A 26632-nucleotide genomic window follows, 5' to 3' on the forward strand; every position below is an offset into this window, starting at 1 on the left:
TAGAACTGTCAGTGCACTAACAATCAAAGTTATAAAGTTTCTGTTATTAAAGGCTGTGCATGACGCAAATTAATAATATGTATTTTTTAAATATCGGGACCTTAGATTAAAGTTATTTATTTATAATAGCGTATTCATCCTGTCAAAAAACTTTACATACTTTGGTTAGACAAAGATACCTACATAATATTATTATGACGACCTTCATACCATTTTCAACAATTTCCCTGCCAATTTCATCCCATATCTTATCTTTCTTTCTTATGTTTTGTAGTCACTGTCAGAGAAATCATAAAGGATTGGATATTTCCGGACCAACTCGATCAGCTGCTCAATGTCTTCGCCATTTTGATTTTACTAATACCCTTGGCGAAATTGTCCGCCGCGAATAAATTCGCTGTCGACAGAGTTCCCGAAAATCGCAGCGAATATTCGCTGCAAATTCGCACTCAAGACGCAAGGCGGTCGCGCAAGCGTGCTCTGTCCCGTAAGCCAATACGAGCTTGATTGGCGAATAATTCGCTGCGAATATTCGCCGCGAATATTCGCTTTGGTGTGGGGGAGGCTTTAAACTTTTAACATGATTTTTCAATTTTTTATCTTTTACATTAAGCTATAAATTTGATTTTGAATGGCCGTCAAGTTTTAACATCAAACATTTTGTTTCCACATTTTTTAAATGCACAGCTTTGAGTAATTTAATTACACGATTTTTCATGTATTTTGTATTGTTTTTCCATGTAAATTACGCGAAAAATTCCCATTTTTCCATTTTAACTAAGTACCCCGTCAAAATATCCCGAACAAAAACAACCGCATCCGCATGGATGGTCTGGTCAAAAGAGTTTCGCAAAACAGCCAATACGGCTTCTATCTGTTTTCCATTTTATACATAATCCATGATAATCAACATCTTCGTGCTTCAATTTGTAAAGCACCTGTATATATGTTTATTGGTGCGTCGTCAAAATATACTTTGCGAAGCCATTCGTAACAGTCATAGCTGTCATCAAAAACTGTTTTCACCACTCCAATGTCACAATATTATATTATTTATCTTACAAATTATTGATGGCTTTCACTGTATCTTTAGACCTCGTGCGTTCGTAAATGTTTCGTTATGCATTAATTTATGATGAGCAAGCTTTATATCCAACGCTACCTAGTTAGGTACTTTAAAAATCCCAATTTTAAGTACGTTTAATAATAAGACAACCAATAAACAAAATTATAAGTAGTTATTATCCACCTTATCGTTTCGAATCATCAATCCAAGAGGTACTTAACTGGGTGCTCGACTTAAACTTAAAAATGTAAGGAGGTGTAACATGTAATTTCTTTGCTTGGTGTAAATATATTACAATAAATCATCAATGTTATAAAGGAAAAATCAATATGGGTAGGTAGTTACATAGGTAAGTATTAAAAGTAATAAACTTCTGTGACCAATCAAAACGTGGGCGGACATTCTTCTCAGGATGAGCACCATGGTGTATAGTAGAGAGCCGTTACACGGCCCAACTCATCTGGCTCGTAGCAAAGCTATATTGGCTTCCTGTTATCTACATTATGGTGAGCGTGGAATTTGTTCAAACAATTCTCATACTGCAAACAAAAAAGCATTGATAAGATTAAGCAAACGTGTACAGAAATAACACAGAAATAAACAGATTATTACTTAAAGTATTTGCTGTATAAACGTATACTACGTAGTCAACAATTTATTGTTTTTACATTTCATTGCTTGTTTGACCATTAGATGGGTGAGCAGCACATTGCATAGAAAGCCTTGGGGCATAGATAGCAGTGGTGAAGGGTGGAGGTAGGCTGTTAAGAACTGCCATAAATAGTGCACATTAAACTTTGTCAGTCATGCATATTTTTTTCATTGAAATAAGACAACAACTTACAGATGGTGTTGGGTTAGTTTTTTAGATTCAATTAAACCCTGCGAAAACAAGTCTTTTACAGATTAACATCCACATAGACTTTTTTGGAATACACTTTTTTATCCCAAATTGCTCCATGAGATTTAGTCGACCACCCTTGTCATATAGATACACATATTTCGGACCATGAATTGGATCTACAATATGGCTGCTGCTCTCTATAAAGACGTGCTTGGTGAATTGTGAATCTGAATCACTAAACTGTTTTACAAGTTTCACAATGCAGATAATAAACACCTCTTCTCTGAAGTGTATATTGATCTATCTAGTATCAACGATGAAACAAAGACAGATGACAAAATGACTAAGATGGTTATACATAATTATTATATCTTTAAAAATGAAAGTTTATGTCTTGTATATTAATAAAAAATGGGATGATATAACTGCAAATCAGACTGCTCTAATTAAATCCAAGCTTCGATGTCACTTGAGAATTGATCAGTGACTTTCTTGAGATGTGCACGAGCTACATCTCGTTAAGATTGAAAGTTGATGTAGCGTATAGGGATCCAAGAATTTTTATTATCTCGTAGTTGTTTGGTTGAGCCTTTATGACATTTTCGAAACATTGGGAGGCCCAGTGAAGGAATAATTGTTGAATACAATAAAACAACTTAATACATTGGCTTTGGATGAATTATTTGAATTCGCCCACCTACAGTATTGACAATAATAATTACAACATTATATAGACTAGAACAGTGTTTCCCAGCCTTCTTCATGCCATGCCCCACCGTAGCCTTTTCAAAAGTCAAATGCCCCACCGGCATCTTTTTTTAATAAAACAGCAGGTAAATTTTCAAATCATATTGTAATATGTTTGTAAACATATGAACCCCTAATGAAATTAAATAAAACCTATTCTAATACATATATTATAACTGAAATTATTTCAAAATACAAATTGAAAATGTAATTAAGTAGAATAAAATAAAAATTAAAACAATAATAAAACACAAATGACAATTGAAATTTAGTACAAACACACACACATATCTTGACGCCTAATTCATAGAAATTCAGTTACGATTTCTACAAAGAAATTTTATGTCCGGATATAACTTAGTTAATTTCAGTCTTAGGTCTCCTCTATTAGTTATATCCAATCGATTTCGTTTTTTAATGAGTAAATCGCTTATGGCGCTAAAACCATATTCCTCCAAATAAGATGAGGGAAAGGGTAATAATAATTTTCTGGCATGCAAAGTAATATTAGGATATTTTGTGTTAGCTTCTTCGCAAATCCATGCCATTATTCCTTTTATATTAAATAAATTTGTAATCGAATCATCATTTTGCATTTCTGAAAGTTCCTCTTGATACAGTTGTTCATTTGAAATATCTACCAGCATTGGTTGTGTCAACCAAGCTGGAAAATTTATTTCCTTTAAATCAGCAAATCGTTCTTTAAAATCAGTTAATAAAGTTTGCAGATGGTCGAAAATAACAAGTTTAGCATTATCAGTCACTTCACATTTTTTGAGCCAGTCAAATTTTTCAAAATTGTTGTTTAAAATATTTTTTTAGACAATTCAATGAAAGTAGTGAATGCAAATATCTTTGCTTTTGCATCGACAAGTGTTTTCATCGATCCTTGAAGTTGGCTATTTAAAATATTTAACTTTTCAAATATATCTGTTAAATAGCTTACAAATGCTCTACCGTCGACCGTCATCAAAAACTTCATATCAGGTCGGCTGCTTAAAAAATCACTAAGGATATCGAATAATTCCATAAATCTTTTTAAGGAATTTCCTTTTGAAAGCCATCTTACTTCAGTGTAAAGTAACAGTCTAACGTACTGCGCATTTTGTTCTTCACAAAATAACTTGAAAAGACGCTCACTTTTGGCACTGGTTTTAATCGTATTGATACACTTTATAACGGAATATTTGGAAACAATGGAATATAACTTACTTAATCAAATGCCGCCTATTCGACGCTTGCATTCTGACAGTGCTGCTTTACGGTAGCGAATCATGGCACCTTACGAAGGCTCAGAGCAACCGTATACTGAGCTTCGAAAACAGATGTTTGCGACGAATACTGGGTGTGCGGTGGTATGACTTTAGGAGCAACGAGGAGATAAGAGAATGCACCAAGCAGCCTCTCACCTCGGCCACGTGCTGCGGATGCCAGAAGACAACTTTACCCTGGCTTGCCTGTTCTTCAAGCCGACCGGATTCCGGCGACCTGGAAGGCCGCTAAATACAATCTACAGAGTGTATACGGCGGAGCTACGGGATGCTGGTTTGACCTGGAACGAAGCAAGAAGACTGGCGAGTGACAGGGATTCTTGGAGGTGCCGCGTGGTGTCCATATGCTCCAGCTAAGGGGCGGATATGGCTAAAGAAGAAGAAAAAAGAAGAAGATCACTTAGTAAAAAGTGTAAAGTAGTAAGTTTTTTGTTTCAAGTGGGTAATATTTATATTGTAAATCAACCTTTATTCAAACTCAGTTTATTTCTAATGTATTTATATGTTATTAAAAGTATTTTTCTCTTATATTATTTAATTTTCAGCTACGACCTACTACTCATGTATTTCCTTTGTATTTTTTTATTATATTGAATGTATTTGAGGGGTTTAGAAACAAGTATGGTAGTTTCTATTTTCGTAAAATGTTAGCGACTCATTAAAAATGTCTCGTATCTTTCTTATATTATGTACAATTTCTAAAAACGTATTTATAAATATTGTTTATATACTAATAATATATGACATTTTATAATACATTTTTTAGAAATTATAACTATAAAAGAGATATAAGACATTTTTATTAACTTGCCAACATTGTTATAAAATAGGAACTGGCATTTTGGTTTCTAGAGTCCTAATTTTGTGCGCTGATGTAAACTGTGTAAAAAATGCCACAAAAAACACCACCCAGGAACATAGGACCACCGTTTAAGTAGTATACAATGACCTCACAGTAATCCTATGCAAACTGAAAATCGTATTTGGATACCGATCGCTTCGCGCTCACGGAAGGAGTATTGTTCATAATACTGCTACATGTTCTACTTCGCGAAATGGGTGATACCTACACATATGAATAACAATGCAAAGTTGAGTGATGTCTTAAAAAATGAAGGCAGTGTATAGCACTTGCATGGTGTTAGAGGAGCCGCCGCTGATTATGATACCTACCTACATGGTGTCAGATTCCTCGATGGGTTTCTTGAGATCCCACAAAATGTTTCAAGGATTCTGCCAACCAAATTTGAGAGCAATAGCTTGTGCCTTTTTCTATGTAAATAACATCTGATTGAAGATAAAGACCAATAATGCACAGCGCTCGAAATGGAAAAGTTTATGATCCGGAGCGCTCGACAAATTTCTGAAGATATTAATTTATACAGTTATCAAATTTGTTAGATTTTCTAGTATCTAGCTCAGACGGTCAAAATATTTTTTCCATGATAATTTTACGATTTCACGAACTGGAACGGCGTTCCGGTCTATTTCGAGCCCTGATAATGCTGTAATAAATGCAGAAGCACTTCGTCTCTACCTATCTAAAAAAAATTGTACTTAATTTCAATCTCAACATATTTCATGCATATTTAATTCTACCGATCCTTAATATTATGGGTTGAGTAATGATATTTTTACAGGTATACCTACCTATCAAACAAGATGATATTGACTCATTACTGATTGATTTAAAGATCGTCGTCATACAAGAGAAAGTGACCAAGTGCAAAATAGTAAATTGTTCAGGAGAGCCATTTTAACATTTGAAATCAATCTAAAAAATCCTTATATTGCATTCACATTTCTGATTATTTTTGTGGGTGTAGATATGATATTTAGTTTTAAAATTAAATTATAATATTTGAAAAAATCACTTTTGTTCTAGCTTTTAAAAATACGAAATGAAGTTGGTCAGTTTTACCACCCATGAATTATGGAAAAATTGCAGATAGTCACTTTTCATTCTTGGAATACAGATAAAACAAAAATGAAGTATAGGTATTTTTCTTTAAATTGACTTTATTTTGAGTGCATTCTGAATAGAATGGCGAAAATAGAATACAATTTTTTAATTTTCTATGGAAAATATACCCAGTTGCTTTACATGAAAAAGTACAAAAGTCACAAAAATATAAGTACATTAAAATAAATTAATGTAAAAAAATACTCTGCTTCAGATTGAGAATCCATGTTTGGTTCTGGTGCCCTGTCTGGCATGTCTGGCATGTTATTTTCACCAAGTTATCTGTACCATCCATGAATGAATGAATCACGAGGAATTGCTCCAGTATCACACAGCTTTACAAAATCTTTCTTTTTTAGCCTGGTTATATTGAGTTCTTCTTTGAATAAGTATTTTAATGGGGCAACAAGTGGTGGCCGACCTCGCCCAAACACTGACAGGGTTTGAACGTCGTCGTTATAAGAATATTTTATGGAGAATGTGTCCTGGTCTGGCATGCTCATACCGATTTTTCATTATTTTGGCAGCAACTAATTTAAGATCTTCTTCGACCATATCAGCCCTTTAGTTAGAGCATATGGAGTTAGAGCATATGGACACCAGGCGCCTCCAAGAATCCCTGTCGCTCGCCAGTCTTCTTGCATTGTTCCAGGCCAAACCAGCATCCCGTAGCTCTGTCGTATACACTTTATAGATAGTATTTAGCGGCCTTCCATGACGCCGGAATCCGGTTGGCTTAAAGAACGGGCAAGCCAGGTTGAAATTCTGGTCCAACGGTGCCTCTTCACACTCAGCGTGATGAGAGGCTACTTAGTACGATCTTTTATCTCCTCGTTGCTCACAAAGTCATACCACTGCACACCCAGTATCTGTCGCAAACATCTGTTTTCTAAGTTCAGTATACGGTTGCTCTGAGCCTTCGTAAGGTGCTAATAATTCGCTAAAGCAGCACCGTCAGAATGCAAGCGTCAAATAGACGGCATTAAATTTGGTTCTTAACTCATTCACTGCATATGGTATCACTATTTTATTTTTATTTCGTTGGGATTGAGCTGCTCTGAAAATGTTTATGTTTATACAATGGATAAACAAATAGATTCCAACTCACCTCTGAATTGGTTTTGACACATTTACACCATTAATTTACTTCTACAGATCATTTTATGAACGAATTCTATCACTTTACAATGAGAGAAAATTGATACGTCGAACGTTTCGTAAGAAATAAATGACTAACTTCACTACTACAGAATAACTACTCCAAGGAAAACTGTCACTTGGTCATTTTTTATTGTAAGAGATTACAAAAAGAAATGACCATGTGTCTAATATTCAATTTTTCTTGGCAAAAAATGTGCCTTAAGGGGGGACATGCTCGTCGAAGGTCAAAATTGAGTTTTTATTGTATTTTCAAACCATGATCCTGGACACTCCTTAAACGTTGTAGATAATCTATTTATATAATTTTGAAGCCTTATTATCCTTTATAGTTATTTTAAACATTTGATGACTGCATAAAGTATTTTTGTTACATAAAATAGTATTCTTTTAAACCTCTCGCTCTAATGTTTAAGAATATAGTCATATTTCGGTACATAACTGTGCAGTGGTGTTAAGATTTTTTACGTTTATTAATTTTTAAACGCATTTATGAAACCATTAGTATAATTTATTACGAGATAATTTTTGTAAAATATTCACGATAAAAAATTATATTGATAATCTCTGTGATCCCAAATTTGACAAGAATTAGGCATTTTATTATTAAAAAAATCGGCAAAATTAACACATTTGAAGATGATTCTAAAGATACTTATTATAAGCTATATCTTTGACCATTCAAGTGTGATAAACATCTTATGAATAATGATTGCTTTATAATAATTATTGACCTAAGAATAAGGTAGTGTTTTTTTGAAATACGCCATTTCTTTTGTCATTCCCTAGTGGTTAAGTTACAACATACGGCCGTAGCCATAAATTGACAAACTATAATTAAAGTAGGGAGTAAAATTATGTTAACGTGCGTGTTTGAACATGTACCTAACCGAATTTTTTTTTATTTTTTTTAAACGGTACATGTTCAAACACGCGCGTCAATATCATTTTACTCCCTACTTTAATTATAGTTTGTCAATTTATAGCTACGGCCGTATGTTGTAGCTTAACCACTGGGGAATGACAAAAGAAATGGCGTATTTCAAAAAAACACTACCTTATTCTTAGGTCAATAATTATTATTAAGCAATCATTATTCATAAGATGTTTATCACACTTGAATGACCAAAGATATAGCTTATAATAAGTATCTTTAGAATCATCTTCAAATGTGTTAATCTTGCCCATTTTTTGAATAATAAAATGCCTAATTCTTGTCAAATTTGGGATCACAGAGATTATCAATATAATTTTTTATCTTGAATATTTTACAAAAATTATCTCGAAATAAATTATACTAATGGTTTCATAAATGCGTTTAAAAATTAATAAATGTAAAAAATTTTAACACCACTGCTCAGTTATGTACCGAAATATGACTTTATTCTAAAACATTAGAGCGAGAGGTTTAAAAGAATACTATTTTATGTAACAAAAATACTTTATGCAGTCATCAAATGTTTAAAATAACTATAAAGGATAATAAGGCTTCAAAATTATATAAATATATTATCTACAACGTTTAAGGAGTGTCCAGGATCATGGTTTGAAAATACAATAAAAACTCAATTTTGACCTACGACGAGCACGTGGGCCGTTAATGCAGATAGTCATTTTGATAAATTCGAGATAGTATGTTTCCAGGCTGAAATTCAGTTGGTCATTTTTTCCAGACAACCATTATGTTATTAAGATGTCAAATAGTCAATAAAACCGATTTCGTAAAAAATGCACTTGGTCACTTTCTCTTGTATGACGACGAGATACTGAACATTTAAAACTTATCGCACTTACAAATATCTGAATAAATTTAATGAATGTGAAAGAAACACTTTTACTCGGCTCGTACATCAAAACTCATCTCGTCTACAATGCATTCGCACAGCTCTGAATTGGTCATTCCTATACCGGCTCGCCTTCATGAGCATATCGTCGGTGTTTTGTAAAAAGGGCGAATCAACCATTTTGGCGAAATCGAGATTTTAATGAAAATACAATATGTACCCCATTAGCTTTGTTGTGTAAAAACTGCGAATTTTTATCTCCACAGGAAAGTACTTAAAAACGATAATCGACTAAAATTAAATTAATTAAAATTACGAAATAAAAAGCAAATGTGACATATTAGGCCTTTTAAAATATTATATAATAATACCTATTATAATGACAGTATTCTTTCTAAGGTTTATTATAAACTTGTTAGATATTTATAATCATCTACAGGTAAAAAACAAATAAATGTCAAAAGTTAAAAATCCTCCTCCTGTAAAGTAGCATTTTGGTTAATTCACCCTTTTTACAAAACACCGACGATATGATGTTGCATAAATGTGCCTTCATATGCAGCATCGGAGTGACGTTCTTAGGTTTGATTTATAGTTGTACGGCAGACAAGGCGAGTTGTAAGAGCCGGCATATGAAAACTGTTTTGACTTTATTAGAGTAAATAACAATAAATCATATTTTAAAAAAATCATCTAATCTAATACTATTATTATCCTACAGCTTTTTCCGTTTTGGCGAGCGATTGTATGCCTTATTTGTCATGTCCGATAGGTCCAAATTGGCTACATTATATACCTACCCATTTATATCATCAACCTGTATCAAGCTGATTCCACACCTTAGGGTCTTATAAATTCATATTCTTATTAGAATTGGTCTATTCCTCTCAGATATATGCATTGCTACATTTGTTTTGATATGAAAGTCCTGCACCGGGAAACTATATTGTTTAAGGTTAAATTTTAATTTAAAATTTGATTTTGTAAATATTAGTCCATGACTGCAAGCATTTATTTTTTATAGACAACTAGCGAGTACCCAGCATGCGTTGCAATGCCACTCAAAGAAAGAAATTGTTTATGTTTTAATTCTGTTTATTGAAGTGCTTTTGGATAGAAAATATTTTTTGTTTTTCCGTCTGGTGCGTACACGAATTCCAACGCGAGAGCAGTCCACATACAGCTGTCCATGTGAGAAGCATGGATTTTCCAAATTTGGTATAGGAACGCATATGAATAGATGAAGATGGTTGTACTAATTCAGAAACCTTCGCGGGTGTGCGCACAATTCACCAAAGTTCAATCGCAATCAGATGAATGGTATAGGAACGCATATGAATAGAAAAAGAAGATGGTTGTACTAATTCAGAAATCTTCGCGGGTGTGCGCACAACAACTCACCAAAGTTTCATTGCAATCGGATGAATGGTAATGATACGCATACTAATAGAAGATGGTTGTACTAATTCAGAAACTATCGGTGTGCGCATAACTGAGAAAGTTTCATCGCAATCAGATGAATGGTATACTACAACGGTCCCAATGACAATAGTGTTGTGAAACCATGCCCCACACAAGGGGGGGCTGAAAAGGCTCTAGCCTGGGGTCCCGGCGTGTTAAGTTAAGTTAAATGAGATAAACATACTTCACAAATATGCTCAAATAGTAAAAAAAGTCACTGGCGCTATTTTACCTAAAGTATTTAACATTTCAAAAAAGTGGCTGCATGATACAATTTAATGTGATATGATCATTGATATAATTAAAATGATAATTCACGTATAGAATTTTATTTTATAAATATTTTTTGTGTCCTGGTGGATAAGTGTTACTTATTTATCCAATATGACGAGGGGTCCCATGTTACTTGGATACAAGAGGGTCACATTCAGTGCTTCATAATATATGATGCCAAGTACTGACAACTCAACAATTCAAGTGTATTTATTTAGAAATGCAAAAAAATCGCTACACAGAATACTGTAAAACGGGATGAATAGGAGCATTTTCAGATTTCATATTTAATTTAAACCCCATGCTGTATGACTGACAAGCTAAATTTGCTTGCCAAAAGTTGTGTCTGCGATTCATCAGTATGGTTTGGTGAATGGGAACCATGGCCCCCACATCCTGAAGCGGGGCCCCCAGGCCAAGATCGTTGGCGGGCCCACCTATCTAAAACTAAGGTTAACGTATGATGCTTTACACTGCAGCATTTCCCAAATGTTGTTCCGCGAGGTAAAAATTAGTAAGTGTATTCAGCGTATTGAGTTGGTACCTAACTACATCTACTCAATTTATTTAATATCGACAAACTATAATAAAAAATTGTATTGCACCATATATTTTAAACTTTTAACAATCTCGAAGTAAACTTGCGCAGCAGGCGTCATTTTTATCACAGCGAATTTTTGATGCGTGTAGGTATATAGTATAGTACGCGGACCAAAATTATAGTAGACATACTATAATTATACGGTTGGCAACATTGCACCAGACCAGTGTTGCTGTCATTTTGTGACCAAATTATATTACGTGGTCCCAAAAATTATAGTATTTTTCTCATTTTTTACCTCCTCCTATCAAAATTTTTTACCTGCGAATATGAAAAACTGTTTTGTTTTGAGGACTGTTTTTTACCTCACAAACATTTTTTTCTCTTGGTTTGACAAATTTTCCTCTATTACGAAATAATAGTACTTCGCACCAAATTATGAAATTTTAAGTATATTTTTTTAATGTAGAAATGAAATCATTAAGAAAAAAAAAAACCTTTATCCGATATTCAAGAGTATAGTGTTTTGGGCAGTATACCATTTTTATATCGGACATAGTACGCGCACCAAAATTATAGTACAAATACTATAATTATTATACTACAGTTGCCTACACTGCCAGACATGTCAGAAACTTCCCGACAGACAGGGATATAAATTATTTATATAATGCACCTTTCGTTCGGTTAATTTTCTTTGTCGGCTCGGCATGCATTATCTCAAATGCGGTTAATTATCAAAACAAACACCTGAAACCTAATGTCATAAACTCATAAACACCACCCAGAAAGTAATCGCACTAATCGCTTTTTGTCACTGCGTATTTTTATTGTTTTTGCAATTTGAGCTTTAAATCAAACGCAATTGATTTACTTATTAATGTATTGTATTTCGTCAAAAACAAAGTGTGGGTATAGACTGCGATAAAGATTGTAAATCACAAGAGCCGAAATAAGTCATTATGATGAAAGGAATAATAATTGTGTTGTGCCTAATAAAATAATTAATTTTAATTGCATGACAAAATAAAGGTCAATATTTTCTCTCAATAGTCTCTTTTTCTTTACTGTTCATCTCATTTAGATGGTGGCCACACCGGGCCCCCAGGCTAGAGCCCTAGCACTAGTCTACGAAGTCCAAAGTTCACATTTAAATAATTGACACTTGTTAATCTGGGTTTCAAATAAAACATCATATTTTTAGGAATATATTTTTTTTGTACATAATAATTAAAAGTTATAAAGCAATATTATAATATCAAAAAAAATGTGGATTCAGTTCAGGTACTAATCCCATTCATTATATCTTATAGGCCAAGGTTGGCGAACCTTTTTACATACGCGTGCCAAAATTTCTCAAATAATATTTCTCGACTATCTGACGTGCCAAGCAGTTTTTTATGGTGAAAAAAAAAGTTTTTAAGAATTTTATTAAAAAAGTTTAAGAATTACAATTCAGTTCTTGATATTCTATCTTTCACAGTATTTCTAGCCGAAGGCATATCTTTTATTCTTTGATTTTTTTCCCTTATTTTCAAATTAGTCACAAGAGAAGGAAGCATTTAAACCACTCTTATTTAATATTATATTCTTCATCACTGAATGGTTTTCCATTTTTATTAGAGATTAAGTTCGAGGCAAAATAACAAGCAGTTATTATATTTGAATGACTGCCGAAAATTAATTTCATAAGGTTTCTTGATTGAATATTTTTATTTTTAATTCCCTGATCCTAAGGACCGACCTATGCAATTGTATATTTACATTAAACGTAATAATTATTCTCGAAAATGCCTGCAATTTTTTATACAATGCGATTTGTCATGTATGTATGAATTTGGTCATGCGTGCCATAGGTTCGCCATCCGTTATAGGCCATTGCTTTTCATAAATACATACCTACACATGAAAAATATATCTTTTATTTAATAAAACATTTGACATGATTTTATCACAAGTTATAGAGATCAATAAGTTTCAGAAAAATTATACAGTTCCAGAGGAACATTGTTTTGATGTTGTACAATTCATCAAACTCGTAATAAGTAGTCCTTATAACATATTTCTGACAGTTTAACTTGTTCCTCTTATGACTAAGAACTGATAATTTTTAACAATAATAATACATACAGTCGAACTTGGTTATTACTTGGTATTTTCGCCGACAACATTGAAAAAGTATCCATGCATATGGTTGAAATTTCATGTAAAAAATCCAAGCTTTGTGAAGTCAGTAGGTACCTACCAGCGCCGGCCTCTTTTGTAGTTTATGAATGCCATGCTTGTTTCGGGGATTTTTATGATGGTTTTCAGATTTTTTATGTTCTATGCTTAAATAGAACGTGGCGCGAAAAATGTTATATAACGATATAACGCGTAATGCTTATAACGAGCAAATTCAGTCAGTCCCATCTTCCTCGTAATAACCAAGTTCGACTGTATTTAAATTAATAGACATGACATGACTCAACTCTGTGATTCAAAAGACTCGACAATAGAGATCCGTGAAACTCCATCTATACCAACTTGATATACAAGATATTGTTAGTGCTCGCTAACAATCGACTGCTTGCTAGACAGGTAAAGACGGATTATAAGCTGGAGGTCACGAATCCCAACATAGTATTCTATTTTAACATCACATAATAATCAAAAAACAATTATTGCATATATGGCTTCAGCCATTTTTATACATTAAAATATTAATAGGTGTTATAGGATAATACATAATGTATTAAATAAAACTCCCTTAAAATTATTAATACTATAGTCATGTTATAGTTTCTACATAATAAGTACAATACAGTAGAACCTGTACTGTATATACATATCTTATGATTGGAAATTTATAATAATGAAAATAATTGGCTTTTGCACTGGTACCGGATTACATCCAGCGATATTATTTGAAATGCCAACTACAAACATATACACAACTATGTATATAACGGGCACCTATTCAAAACATTAGAAACATATTTTAATAAAATCAACAGAAAAAAAAAAATCTTATTTTAATGAATAAGCAACAAAGCAAGAGTGCCATGATGGCATGGAAATAACAAAAGAAATATCATTTTATAAGCAAAACAAATAATTAAAGGTTTTTTTACATAATTTCAGCTTGCTGACATTCATTTCTCGTAAAAAAAAAACATGGAGAAATCTATGGACCCCCCCCCCCCCCCCATATGATGCTAGAAGGATCAGACATGGTCGAAAAAAAAATATATTATAGCACTAAATACATTATAAATAATTAATTCTATGTTCTATTAACATTAGATAATATTTAATGTGGAAGGAACGTAATGATTTAGAATGACTGTTTTTTAGGGATTGCAATAGCCGAATTAGAAGTAAAACCGAACACAATACTGCTCACTTTTTTGTTAAAAAAAATATATTTCACTATTATTCTATAAACTAGTATTGAGAAGATAACCATCAAACTATTAGGCACATCAAGTCCATTATAGTAGACTTACATATTATTATTATGATATTGATTGAATAAATGATTAAACAAACAGTGGGTAGGATTTGGGTGCAATTTCAGATACATCTAAAAATAGACCTGACAACTTATAAAGTCCGCGGGCGACTGGTGAAAATATTTGGATAAAATTAAAATCAGGGAAGTAGGTACCTACCTATAATGTATTTGCAAATGTTCTTACTGGTCACCAAGGTTGAAGGCCAACAGAAATAAACCAGACGGACAAAAAAATACAGTCGTGCTATATTTTTTATATCAATTAATACATTTTATATCCACTTTCGATATCGAATATATCGGTATTGTCTGATTTTTAAAACCGTTATTTCGGTATCGGAAAATACTGAGATACCGGTTTCGAAATACCGGTATTGCAATCCCTACTGTTCTTATAGCTTTTATTTTTATACTAATTAACATTAATTGATAAATAGTAAATCTTTTGTACATTAATTAGCTTTGGAAAAACATTAATCAGACTAAGATCTGCCACATTTTCAGATTCTTATCCATTAATAAATTATCCTTGTAGGTACATTCTACCAAATGAGATAGGTATTTACATAATATAATATGAAAAAAGATATCTGGTAACAATATGATGAAATATACAACATATATAATTTGTTTTTCAACTGGAGGTGAAAACTGACACAATATTTATAAAAACTCATGTAACACAAAGAATTTTTAAAAAAACTGTAGAACAATCGGACGTATTTCTGCAAACAAGATCCAACCTTCACGCGTACCGTCAAACCCCCTAACTTCACCCGGTTACATGTTGAGAAAATTCAATATTTGAGTTAAGATTGATTTAAACAGCACTCGAAATGGAAAAGTTTACGAACAGGAGCGCTCAAAAATTTTCTAAGGATATTAACAAGGTTATCAAATTTTACGTGTATTTTAAAAACATAAGTGTGCTAGATTTTTTGTTATATCTATGCCATATCTAGCTCAGACGGTCAAATTATTTTGTCAGTGAGACGGAGCGATAACTTTACAAATTTCACCAACCGGAACGGCACTCCGGTGCGTTCCGGTCCATTTCGAGCCCTGGATTTAAAATGATATGTTATTATTTGATTTTATTAAAGTATCCCATCAGATGTTTAAATTAAATAATCACAAATCATATTTTTTAAATCAATCATCACTCAAATATTGAATTTTCTCAACATATTACACGTGAGGGTTGGATCTTGTTTGCAGAAATACGTCCAATCCATCAATGATATAAGCATCTTAAGTTGGGACACTATATACACAGTCTGGCTATTACTAAACAATACTTGAGAAGTATACATTGCATTTCAATGTAAATAATAGAAATGTTAAACTTACTTCCATTCTTACAATGGGTGCCAGACAAAATCCCGAAGGCCGGAATCCCGAGGGCCGAAATCCCGAAAAATAAAAACAGTAATAATTCCCAACAAGTACCTACCTGAAAGCAAAAAATTCTCTTTTTTTTATAAAAGAAAATGCAATAAAAATATATGTTTCGACAATGTGAGTGGGAAATCAGCTTTTTGAAAAATTACTTGTATACATTATAACTAAACGTTGGTAGACAGAAATCCAAAACAAATAAAACAATTTCACCCATTCGGAGTTTCAGCCTTCGGGATTTCGACACACCCATTACAATAACAACACGAAATACCTTTTTTCCAATAAATTTTTGAATACCAAAAGTAAAAAACTTCACACAGCAAATCACTTTTTTCAGACAAAAAGCTGCTCATTTTGATTTTCACCCGATTCTTTTGCCTCATTCTTTATCCGCCAAAGTATTAAGGCCGTTACCAGGTTCCTTTGGCTCGTTATTCACCACTGGATTTGGGTCTTCACCAGATTCCTTTGGTTCGTTATCCGCCAATGGATTTGGTTTCTCACCAGATTCCTTTGGCTCGTTAACCGTGAACGTTTGTTTAGCTATTGCTATTTTTTCATCAGGGAATTCAAGGTGTGTTGTGACATTTGCTTGCCTTAATTTCTCATCAGTTTCCTGAAAAACATAATTAATAAAAATCATACAAGTCAAAAATTACCACATGTATAGGTCAAACATTGGGTTTGGGCACTATCTTTTATTATGCTAGCATGTTTGTTACATTTCATAATCATATAAATACAAAATACATTAGTATCTATAATAAAAGGGTATTAATTGAAAGATATCCATGGTTATACATGGAGAAATTGAAACATTCTTTTTTTCTGAATTTGTCATGATAATCCACATGTATAGGTCAAACATTGGGTTTGGGCACTATCTTTTATTATCCTAGCATGTTGTTACATTTCATAATCATATAAATACAAAATACATTAGTATCTATAATAAAAGGGTATTAATTGAAAGATATCCATGGTTATACATGGAGAAATTGAAACATTCTTTTTTTCTGAATTTGTCATCATAATCTAATACTATTATTATCCTAAGACATCTTGGAAAACGCGCTAATTTCTCATTTAAACGACATTTTATTGGTATTTTAACATCTTCACTTTGATCTGTGCGCTACCAAATTGTCTACCGATTGATTTTACAGGTACGTCACGTTTATATCCGATATTTCCTTACATACCGTATATATTCGCCATATTTACTATTCACTTCTAACAAAATGACATTTTCGTCGCTTCAGATCTTCTAATCCTTTATTGACAGATAGAACCGATTATTTTAATTCAAATATCGTATGTATACATTGGCACACATATTTTTTTTTCCGATGATAAAACTACAACCTCGGTACAATTCACTATGTACATATTGTCTGACAGCGCCGTCACTGATTTAAATCCATAGATAAACTGAATATTATTCAAATTTGATTTAATTAAATACTTCTTTACGGCTATTCACACAGTATATTATTTTAATTAATACCTAAAGATATTTGAGGCTACCAATCTCCATAGATTATAGTCATAATATGCAAAATTTTAATCTACTGAAGACAAAGAAAATTCACGTCGCCAGGAAAGGCCGAGAAGGAATTGACGTTGAGAAGCTCCGACGCCGCAGAATTCGGATCGACTTCGAAACTGCTGTACGAGATAGCAGAGCATGTAGATCGTATCTACGAGCGGCACACATCTGAATCCGACCTCATAAAATGTAACCATCTTCATCCACTCGTGTCTTCATTCATACTCATTCAAACAAATGCACCCGTCAATGTACTTACTTTTCTGGTGTTTGTTGATTTACTTGGAGGGTCAGGTACGCAGTTTCCGTCACCAAATATGAGGTGCCTTGTGACATGTTGCCGCGCTTGCCTAAATTTCTCATCTGTTTCCTGAAAAATACAATTGATTAAAATCATGCAGGTCAAACATTACATGTATAGGTCAAAAATTGGGTTTGGGTTCTATCTTTTATTATCCTAGTAAACAACATTTCATGATCATATAAATACAAAATAAATTAATATCTGTAATAAAAGGGTATTAATTGTAAGATATCCGTGGTTATACATGGACAAATTGAAACATTATTTGTTCTGTATTTGGCATGATAATATGTATTTAATTTATTATCACAAGAACCATTCATTTTTATTCAAATAACAAGTGCAACCATCAATGAACTTACTCTGTTTAGTTTTTGAGCGTTTGCAGATTTCGTTGGGTGGAGAGGTACGCGGTTTGCGAATAGTCGACGCCGAACTGGTAACTGTCCAATACGCTGCTCAATGGCAAAAAAAAAAAAAAAATAAACATTATATCTCACGAAAATTATGCTAAACTAATAACACCTCATCAGAGGTTCGATCCAAAAGTCATCTAATAGACATAAAATGTATTAAAGGCATGCTTTAGATAATGTATATTTATGTACCCGTACCAAATATGGATCCATTTGTATATATTGTTTCCCAATACTGCCACAGTTAAGATTCCAATGTGAAAGCATGTCATAGATATGAATGTCAAAAAAAGTACATGCACGTAGAATTAGCCCAATTTGAGAGTAATTATTGCATTGTCTAGACCAGTCTTTTTCAAAGTGGGCGCTGAAGGCTTTCATGGGGGCAGTAGAAGGCTCAAAGAAAATTAGGGGGCGTGAAGGAAATCTAGAGGGGTGACGGCAGACAAAGTCTATCTATAAAAATCCGACAGAATCTAGATACGACACCACTCGAGATGCCATTTACTACTCGAATGCTTGAAGTCCCGTATAGACGGTTAAATTAGAGTCGCTTAAGCATGTAATAATGTGGATGCAGCTTTATTTTAAATGTACGTAGTCTATGGTTAAGTTAACTAAATAAAATTGTCTGTGATTTTTATACAAAAAATTTCGGTCGATCGTGGCGATTCCATCCCTATCTGAAATTCTTGAGATATGATTTTATGCTTGGAGACCCGTATAGATGAAATAGGATATGGGTCACACCCTATCTATCCTATCCATATAATAATGCATGTTTAAAAATTATATTTGCAATAACTATTTTTAAGATACGCAACAAAGTGATGGTAAAAAGGTAAGTTAAAAAATATGGGGGGCACTAGTTTTTTTTAAAATCTCAAAGTGGGCGGTGGTCGAAATAAGTTTGAGAACCTGTGGTCTAGACTCTAAAGGGGCATATTAAATAATATTTCACATAAAGTACTAACACAAATGGCAACTCAACAATATTTCCTCTATGCTTTCTGTATAAATGATCTATATTAGGCTTTGCCTACCTGCTGAAGAAACACATAAAGTACGTGTATTTCTTCACACATTTCATTCAACTGTAGCAGTGCCAAACTGTTGACGAAAGGTTGGTTAGTTGGTTGAACAGAGACATGCGATAACAGGCATGAAAAGCTCCAGGAGAGGTTGGACTAATAATAGAAATTCTCAAGAGAGCAGGTAAAACCATGAATGAAGTGCTTGCACAACTGTTCAAACCTTTTCTGCACAAAGAGAATGTCTCAATCCTTCACAAGGAAGGTGACCCTGTCTGTAATTATGCCGATCAATTCTGTATAAAGTTTTTAGAAAAATACTCTCCAACCGCCTAGAAACTGTGCTAGACAAGAACCAACCGAGAGAGCAAACTGGATTCAGAAGAGGCTACAGTACGACGGATCATACGCATAATACAGGCTGTCAGGGAAGTTATAGAACGACATCAAGAATATAGACTACCATTCGACCTGGGTTTCATTAAACTAAGGATACTCTAGGCAGTATATAAACATACTGAATAACATATTACACAATGATGCAATAGCCAGCATAAAGCTCTCACTGAAAGTATTCACTGCTACTCTGGAAGGTGACTTGACTGGGAAAACAGTGGAATATCCATTAACGGCAAACTGCCTTTTGCAGGCAACATCGTTGTTTTTGCAAATAACCCGGAAACTTTCGGAACAGGATGCAAAAGCTTGCAGATGAAGAAAGAAAAGAACTGAGGACCTAGAAGAGTGGTGTGAGCTGGGGGAGGCCTTCATTGAGAAGTGGATCGACTCCGGATGATGATGATAGAAAAACAATCGGTGTATTTAATGAAATCGGGATGTTAAGTCATTCAAATTTTACTGTGGCGAGTTGTATTACCTGACGATTTATAGGTGTTTGTGGGATTCCTGATTCGGAACAGCCTCCATTGTTCAAATCTCTGTCTGCCATGTTATTTTTTAAAGCTGTAAATAAGATAGAATTAAGTCATATATGAAATACTCATAAACATCTGTTGATTTCATTGTAAAATATTATATTTACATGTACAATCTCAAAAAAATGCTGTTAATCCTCTCTGTGTCGCAATTAGTTAACGCTTTCGCTGCTGAATAGATAATGAGATTTTAATTGCCCCCTTTAAAATGCACGTTAATTACATCGATCGGCCGCCTGGTCATTACGCACCGTGTGCGTCTTCCGCGTCCAAAGTATTAATTAGTGTAATTAACGTACAATTAGGTCAGGTAAACGCACTTGCGGCAGTTAAACGGTAGGCCTTCCGGTTGTGGAGTGAGTCAACGTTAATATCTGTGGCTGATACAGTGAAAAAAAACATTTAAGTGGGTATATTTTATTATAAATTACCATGTCCGATCCGAAGCGGAGCATATGGTCTCCACAGATTGGAGATTGTATTGACAGACTGATACCGGCTATATTGCGCAATATGCAATATCGCTAGCCAACAACATTTGACAGTGGAAGAGAGTGGGTGGTGCACAATATTTATTTGACAGCAATAAGGTACATAAAACACATAAGTCACAGGCACAACATGAGAACTGTCCTCACAATGTATAAGTCAATAAGCACAACATGAAAATAGTCAAGGCGAAAAAGTCAATAAAAAAACAACAAAATGTCCTTCACAATTGCGACCAACAAGATATGACTATAATGCGAAATCTACAATGTTACCAATAATACGTAAGGACAGCCCCCCCTTACACGGGAGATTATGTAAACAGAAACTGCCCGGGACAACAAGTATTACGTACCCCAAACAATATGAAAACGAAATAATATATTTAACTTACCAAAATTATAAAAAAGGACACCTACTACCTACTACCTAACCTACTCACCGCCTTTTTGTTTTCGCGCCAAAGTCTTGTTATTTCAACCCATACCCATGTTTTATATCTCATTTGAAAAGCCAAAAACACGTAATATATAATTTCTCTGAATCCGTGGTTTTAATTATAAATAAACCCCTAAACATATACCCTTTCATATCAACATAATATTATAATATACTTAATATAATAACTACATAATGCAACTATGATGACGCCTGTATGCATGTTATAGAGTTTAGATATGAAAATGTCATAAACACTAACTTATAATATACAATATTTCTGATAATATTATGTATTATTAGCAATTAGTTAGCAGGGCAATGAGTTGCCAAGAGATCAACAACATAAAGAGATAATTTTATGAATATGTCAGTTAAAATACAGCACATAGGAACAATATTGAAATGTGTATATCGCAGAGCAGCGCAATTGAATGAATACGTCAATACCAAAGCACGTTTCATATTAAGAAAATGTATTGAAACATTTGAATGTCATCAATCAATTTCTCAAATGATCCGAGTTAGAGTTGGAGCGATTTCATTGTTAGAACCTACAATAAATATTTAGCAATGGTTTGCGGAATTTTCAAATGTCAAACATTCTGTACAAAATGCCAGTTATACACAAGAATTTTAGATTACGTACTTTTCCAAAATCATTGATTACATTAGTTATTCATTTATGGAATATTCCACGGAAAGAAAAAACAAGACTCCATTTTAAGGTTAGAAGATCAAAAATACAATTACAACGGGTTACATTTTCTCAAACTATACACAGATTGATCGCTATATTAAAAGAAACTGGAAACCATCATTAAATTATATACTTTCAAACGATACGTTATATTAAGTATAAATATTAATCGTAAGCTACTGTACCTCTTAGGCGTCCTGAGAAAAAAGCCAATAATAAACAACCAAACAAATCGTTGAATTTTAAATGAATCTGATGCAGTGTTGCCAAGTCAAAATTTTTAATTTCAGTAGAATGTGTAAAAAAAATTCAGTAGATTCGACAAAATATCAGGTCCATTTACCTGGATCACCCAATGTTAAAACTCCAATTTTTTTTGGGTGCGTTTGTTTGTGCATCGTTAGTGCACGTTTGTGCACGTTTGTGCACGTTTTTTTCCGTTTGTGCACCTATAATAACCGAAAAATTCCAATTTCAAATTGGGTGTTCCAGCTAAAGTTGGGTCACCCAATGTTGAAATTTCAACTTTTTTTGAGTGCATTCGTTTGTGCATCGTTAGTGCACGTTTGTGCACGCGTTTATTTCGTTTGTGCACGCACATTAAGGGGGTTATTCGCATTTCAATTTGGGTGACCCAGCTAAATGCTGGATACTTGTGTCACTAAACTTATATTTTTTCAAAATTTAAATTGTAAGCACTAGTGCGTTGGTAGTGAACGTTAGTGCACGATTCTTTTTTGCCTTTTCACTTGTATTCAGCGCGCTATTTAATTTTTAAGTTTGTATGCAAAACCTGACTGCGTGGGTTTAAAAATATTTTTTTAGTGAAATCTCTTGTCGCATAGCTAATGCGCAATTCTGCATACTTTTTTTATTTTTTTCTCTTATAGTGCGTGAGTTATTCGATATGAAATATTTGATGAACGTTAAGTAGAACCATCCAACAAACTTTTTTAATTTTTTATTAGGTCATCAATTTGCCTAATATTGGCTTACGTTTGTGCATGTACTTTTTTTGATTTCGAGATTATATCTTGAGAGATATTATTTTTTTAAATTTAGTAACTTGATACTTGAACCATTAAATTTACCTTAAAATTATTTTGTTAAGTGCATACGATTACATGTATTTTTTTAAACTTTTAACATGATTTTTCAATTTTTTATCTTTTATATTAAGCTATAAATTTGATTTTGAATGGCCGTTAAGTTTTAACAACAAACATTTTTTTTCCACATTTTTTAAATGAGTCTTTGAGTAATTTAATTACATGATTTTTCATGTATTTTGTATTGTTTTTTCATGTAAATTACGCGAAAAATTCCAATTTTTCCATTTTCACTAAGTACCCCGTCAAAATATCCCGAACAAAAACAACCGCATCCGTTTGGAAGATCCAGTCAAAAGAATCTCGCAAAATAGCCAAAACGTGTATGCTCTCTAAATATTTCGGATTATAATAGATTACTTAAAAATAAATATTTTGTATACACAAAAGTGTCAAAATTTAATTTAATTATTAAACTTAAAATTTGTCTTTTTATTTATGATTTTGAATGGATGAATGTTAGTTTCATAAGCAAAAACGCAGTAAATAATAATTATACTTACCTACTGTTTTTAACTTATGATCCGTAATAAAAAATAAATAAGTTATAATACAATAATTAGGTTGGTATGCATATTTTTGAAAAATGCAATGTATTTTTATGCAACGATATTTTCTTCAAAAGATAATATTGGAATGACATTTCGTCAACTAAATGCGCGGAACTTGTAACTCCGTATTAACCAACTTCACAGAAGGAAGAAAAAACTGTTTTAAAATAAAACGGACTGGTTTAGGAAATTTGAACACTTTTAGTATTTTAATGTTATAAATGAGTAAATCTGGTCATTTTTACAAAATATTTATTAACATAGAATATAGAGGAGTTACATGGTTTGATTTTGTTTTTTTTGAGATTTGAGCTGGGAGTTACAATGTTTGAATTAAAATAAACAGCACCAAGTTTTACAGTATCTATTGCTTGTCTACATTATGTTGGAAAATTCAATAAAATCGCATAAATAGGGGTAATAAGCATCACATAAATGAACAAAAAAATATTTAATTCATTTTAATTTTCGAGTTAGCTTTCAAATGACAGATTATTATAAAATTAGTGATAATCAGCCACCATACTTGTTTCCAAGAACTGAAGATATTCTTAGTTATTTTATTTCATGCCTTTCTTGATATAGTTGAGGAAGGCTGCAAAGAATTTTGGTTGCATAATAGTACTTTAATTTACAGATTATTATAAAATTAGTGATAATCAGCCACCATACTTGTTTTCAAGAACTGAAGGTATTCTTAGTTATTTTAATTCATGCCTTTCTTGATATAGTTGAGGAAGGCTGCAAAGAATTTTGGTTGCATAATAGTACTTTAATTTATTCGTACAGGGACAAAGAGATTGGAGGGAGCTCTTGCTATTCTTCACCAAAACGCAGTTTGAAATTAATATTTACATTTCGTTGGTATAGTGGCAGAAGACGATAAGTCAAAAATTGGCTGATTTTAGTTATGAATGCAGAATGATAAAGTTTAACACGCTCTATCGTATGAAAAAACAAGCTCCGCCAAAGTCCATGTAGTTGTGACATAATTTAAAGAATTCAATACGTATTAAGTCACTTTCTTTCATACTTTATAGTGGCAAATAACAATAAGATGACTTAACGTTATTTGGCTTCAAGCTTCTAGTCACTTGTCCGTCATTTATATTGTCTTATTGTCTATGCCACATACAGCTTGCAACCAGCGTTGCCATGTCTACTGAAATTTCAGTAGATCTACTGATATTTTTTGCCAATATACTGAATTTTTGATTTTTTTTCGAAATTCATGAAATCTACTGATATTTGGCTATTTCCCATATTTTTATGTCAACGATGGTGAATTTATTAATAAAGTTGAAAAGATTTACGCACGCCTTTGTTGATTTGGATACACGCTTCTAAATTAACAAAGGATGCATTGTTACGGTACCCAATACCGGCATTTTAACCCACTGACATCATCATTGCTTAGAAAATAATAAATTAATACCTACCTATTATTATTTATTACGTAAAACGTCACACCATAACGTAACATGACTCAATAATCATTATATTTTAATGCTATGCTATGTGCGACCAGCAAAAATAAAATTTAATGGGGATGAACAATTGCATCATTGTTAAGTGATAAGCTGATAAGAAGGAAACCGAAGAACAAGAGACATTATTCAAACATTTCAATCATTGTTAGTACAAAGGGTTTTTGTCCACAAATATTTTTTTTAGAACGCAAAAAAACTTTTTTCTTCTGGTTTCAAATATTTTTCTTATGCACGTAAGTTCGAATGAATGATACTTTTTGGATCCGGCTCAGGTACATAAAGTAAATTTGAACATTTAGTTTGGTTAGGTATTAATTACTGAATAGCAATTTTAAATTTTAGGTCAGGTTTCTCAAGAACCTTTCAGCAAGTAAAGGTGAATGTACGAGTACATAATTATATGATATAACAATTTATAAGTCTTCCGATTAGTGAGAGCGCCACATGCTGATTTTGATATATCATTCAATATTTTTTATACTGTGGTGAGCTTAGTACTAAATTCGAAAACCGGACAATTTATGGTGGCATATCTATAACTAAAACTTTCTCATGATATTTAGAATGAAAATAAAACTGAATAAAACATCGCGAATGGAGAGATTTCCTTTCTATAATTAGGAATTATTTTAATTACACCAAACAATGGGATCTCGAAACTCGAACAAGGAACAACTGGGTACCTACCTAGTACCTACTTTTTATAGTTTTGTTTTCATCAGATTGTTTAGAGTTTAGACAGTCGAAAATGGTTTCTACTGTGCCCTTAATTTTCATCAGTTTTATTCTAGCATTCTCCGATAGCAGCAGTTATAGCAATATTAAAATTATTAATACAAGTTCGTTAATATTGATACCTATTATTTTTGAACTTCTTAAAATATTTTTCCTGATTCATTTGTTATTCAGAAAACATTTTAAATTGTCCTTAGTAGTAATCGTGAAACCAGTGATATAAAAATAACTAGGTGCCTACTTAAGTGTAGTGATAAATTGTATTATAAACTAACATTATTTTGTGTAGAAAACAATAATAACGAAAACAAACAATAAATAGATGGTGATGAATAGTTTTATTATTGTTATTTTATTTCATAATTATTATTACAAGACCATAATATTCTAAAGTAGCATCAAGGTCGTTTGTTATCTGCACAAGGTGAGTTCTTTCCTTATTTTTAAATCATACCTATCTGATATACTTATTGCATTTTCTAAAATCTACTAATATTTGTGTTTTCCATAAAGTAAATTCATGATTATGTTAATAGTAAACTTGACATGATTAATGCACTGAAATGAAATGAAATGCAATGAAAATTTGGAAAATAAGTTTGCAATGGAATATTTCTTGAAGCCCTCGCTAATTATTTTTGAACTTTCTGAATTTTTTCTAAAAAAAACGAGACGTTAATTACCTTACGCGGTATTTTACTCTAAAAAAACGAGACGTTAATTACTTTACGTGTAATTTTTTGAAAATCCAGAAAAGAATTGGTCATTCAATGAGTAGGTATTCAGAATCTGAAATCTACTGATATTTTGTCAAATCTACTGAATTTTTTTGTCACATTCTACTGAAATTTTAAATTTTGACTTGGCAACACTGCTTGCA

At 32.6% G+C, this 26632-nt stretch overlaps 1 protein-coding gene across 1 annotated transcript; it reads right to left on the reverse strand.

The window, feature by feature from the left end:
- Window positions 1–12333: 12333 nt before the first annotated feature.
- On the reverse strand, window positions 12334–22106 carry LOC147079630 (uncharacterized). Its single transcript, XM_085943157.1, has 5 exons — window positions 22053–22106; window positions 20183–20268; window positions 18221–18313; window positions 17814–17924; window positions 12334–16621 (listed from the first exon to the last, which is right to left on the reverse strand). Exons 2-5 carry the CDS (start codon window positions 20252–20254, stop codon window positions 16385–16387), a joined length of 513 nt encoding a protein of 170 aa, XP_085799283.1. The 5' UTR covers window positions 20255–20268; window positions 22053–22106; the 3' UTR covers window positions 12334–16384.
- Between the last annotated feature and the right edge of the window lie 4526 nt (window positions 22107–26632).

This window comes from Rhyacophila brunnea, unplaced genomic scaffold (assembly GCF_057557595.1).
Source record: "Rhyacophila brunnea isolate RB1 unplaced genomic scaffold, BYU_Rbru_1.0 scaffold_1, whole genome shotgun sequence".
In the NCBI taxonomy this organism is placed as follows: Eukaryota; Metazoa; Arthropoda; class Insecta; order Trichoptera; family Rhyacophilidae; genus Rhyacophila; species Rhyacophila brunnea.

Coding starts and splice junctions, on each gene's coding strand:
- LOC147079630 (XM_085943157.1), bottom strand. CDS start 20,254: ATGGCAGACAGAGATTTGAACAATGGAGGCTGTTCCGAATCAGGAATC. Junction 18,314..20,182: donor AAACACCTATAAATCGTCAG/GTAATACAACTC, acceptor GCCATTGAGCAG/CGTATTGGACAGTTACCAGT. Junction 16,622..17,813: donor AATCAACAAACACCAGAAAA/GTAAGTACATTG, acceptor TATGTTTTTCAG/GAAACTGATGAGAAATTAAG.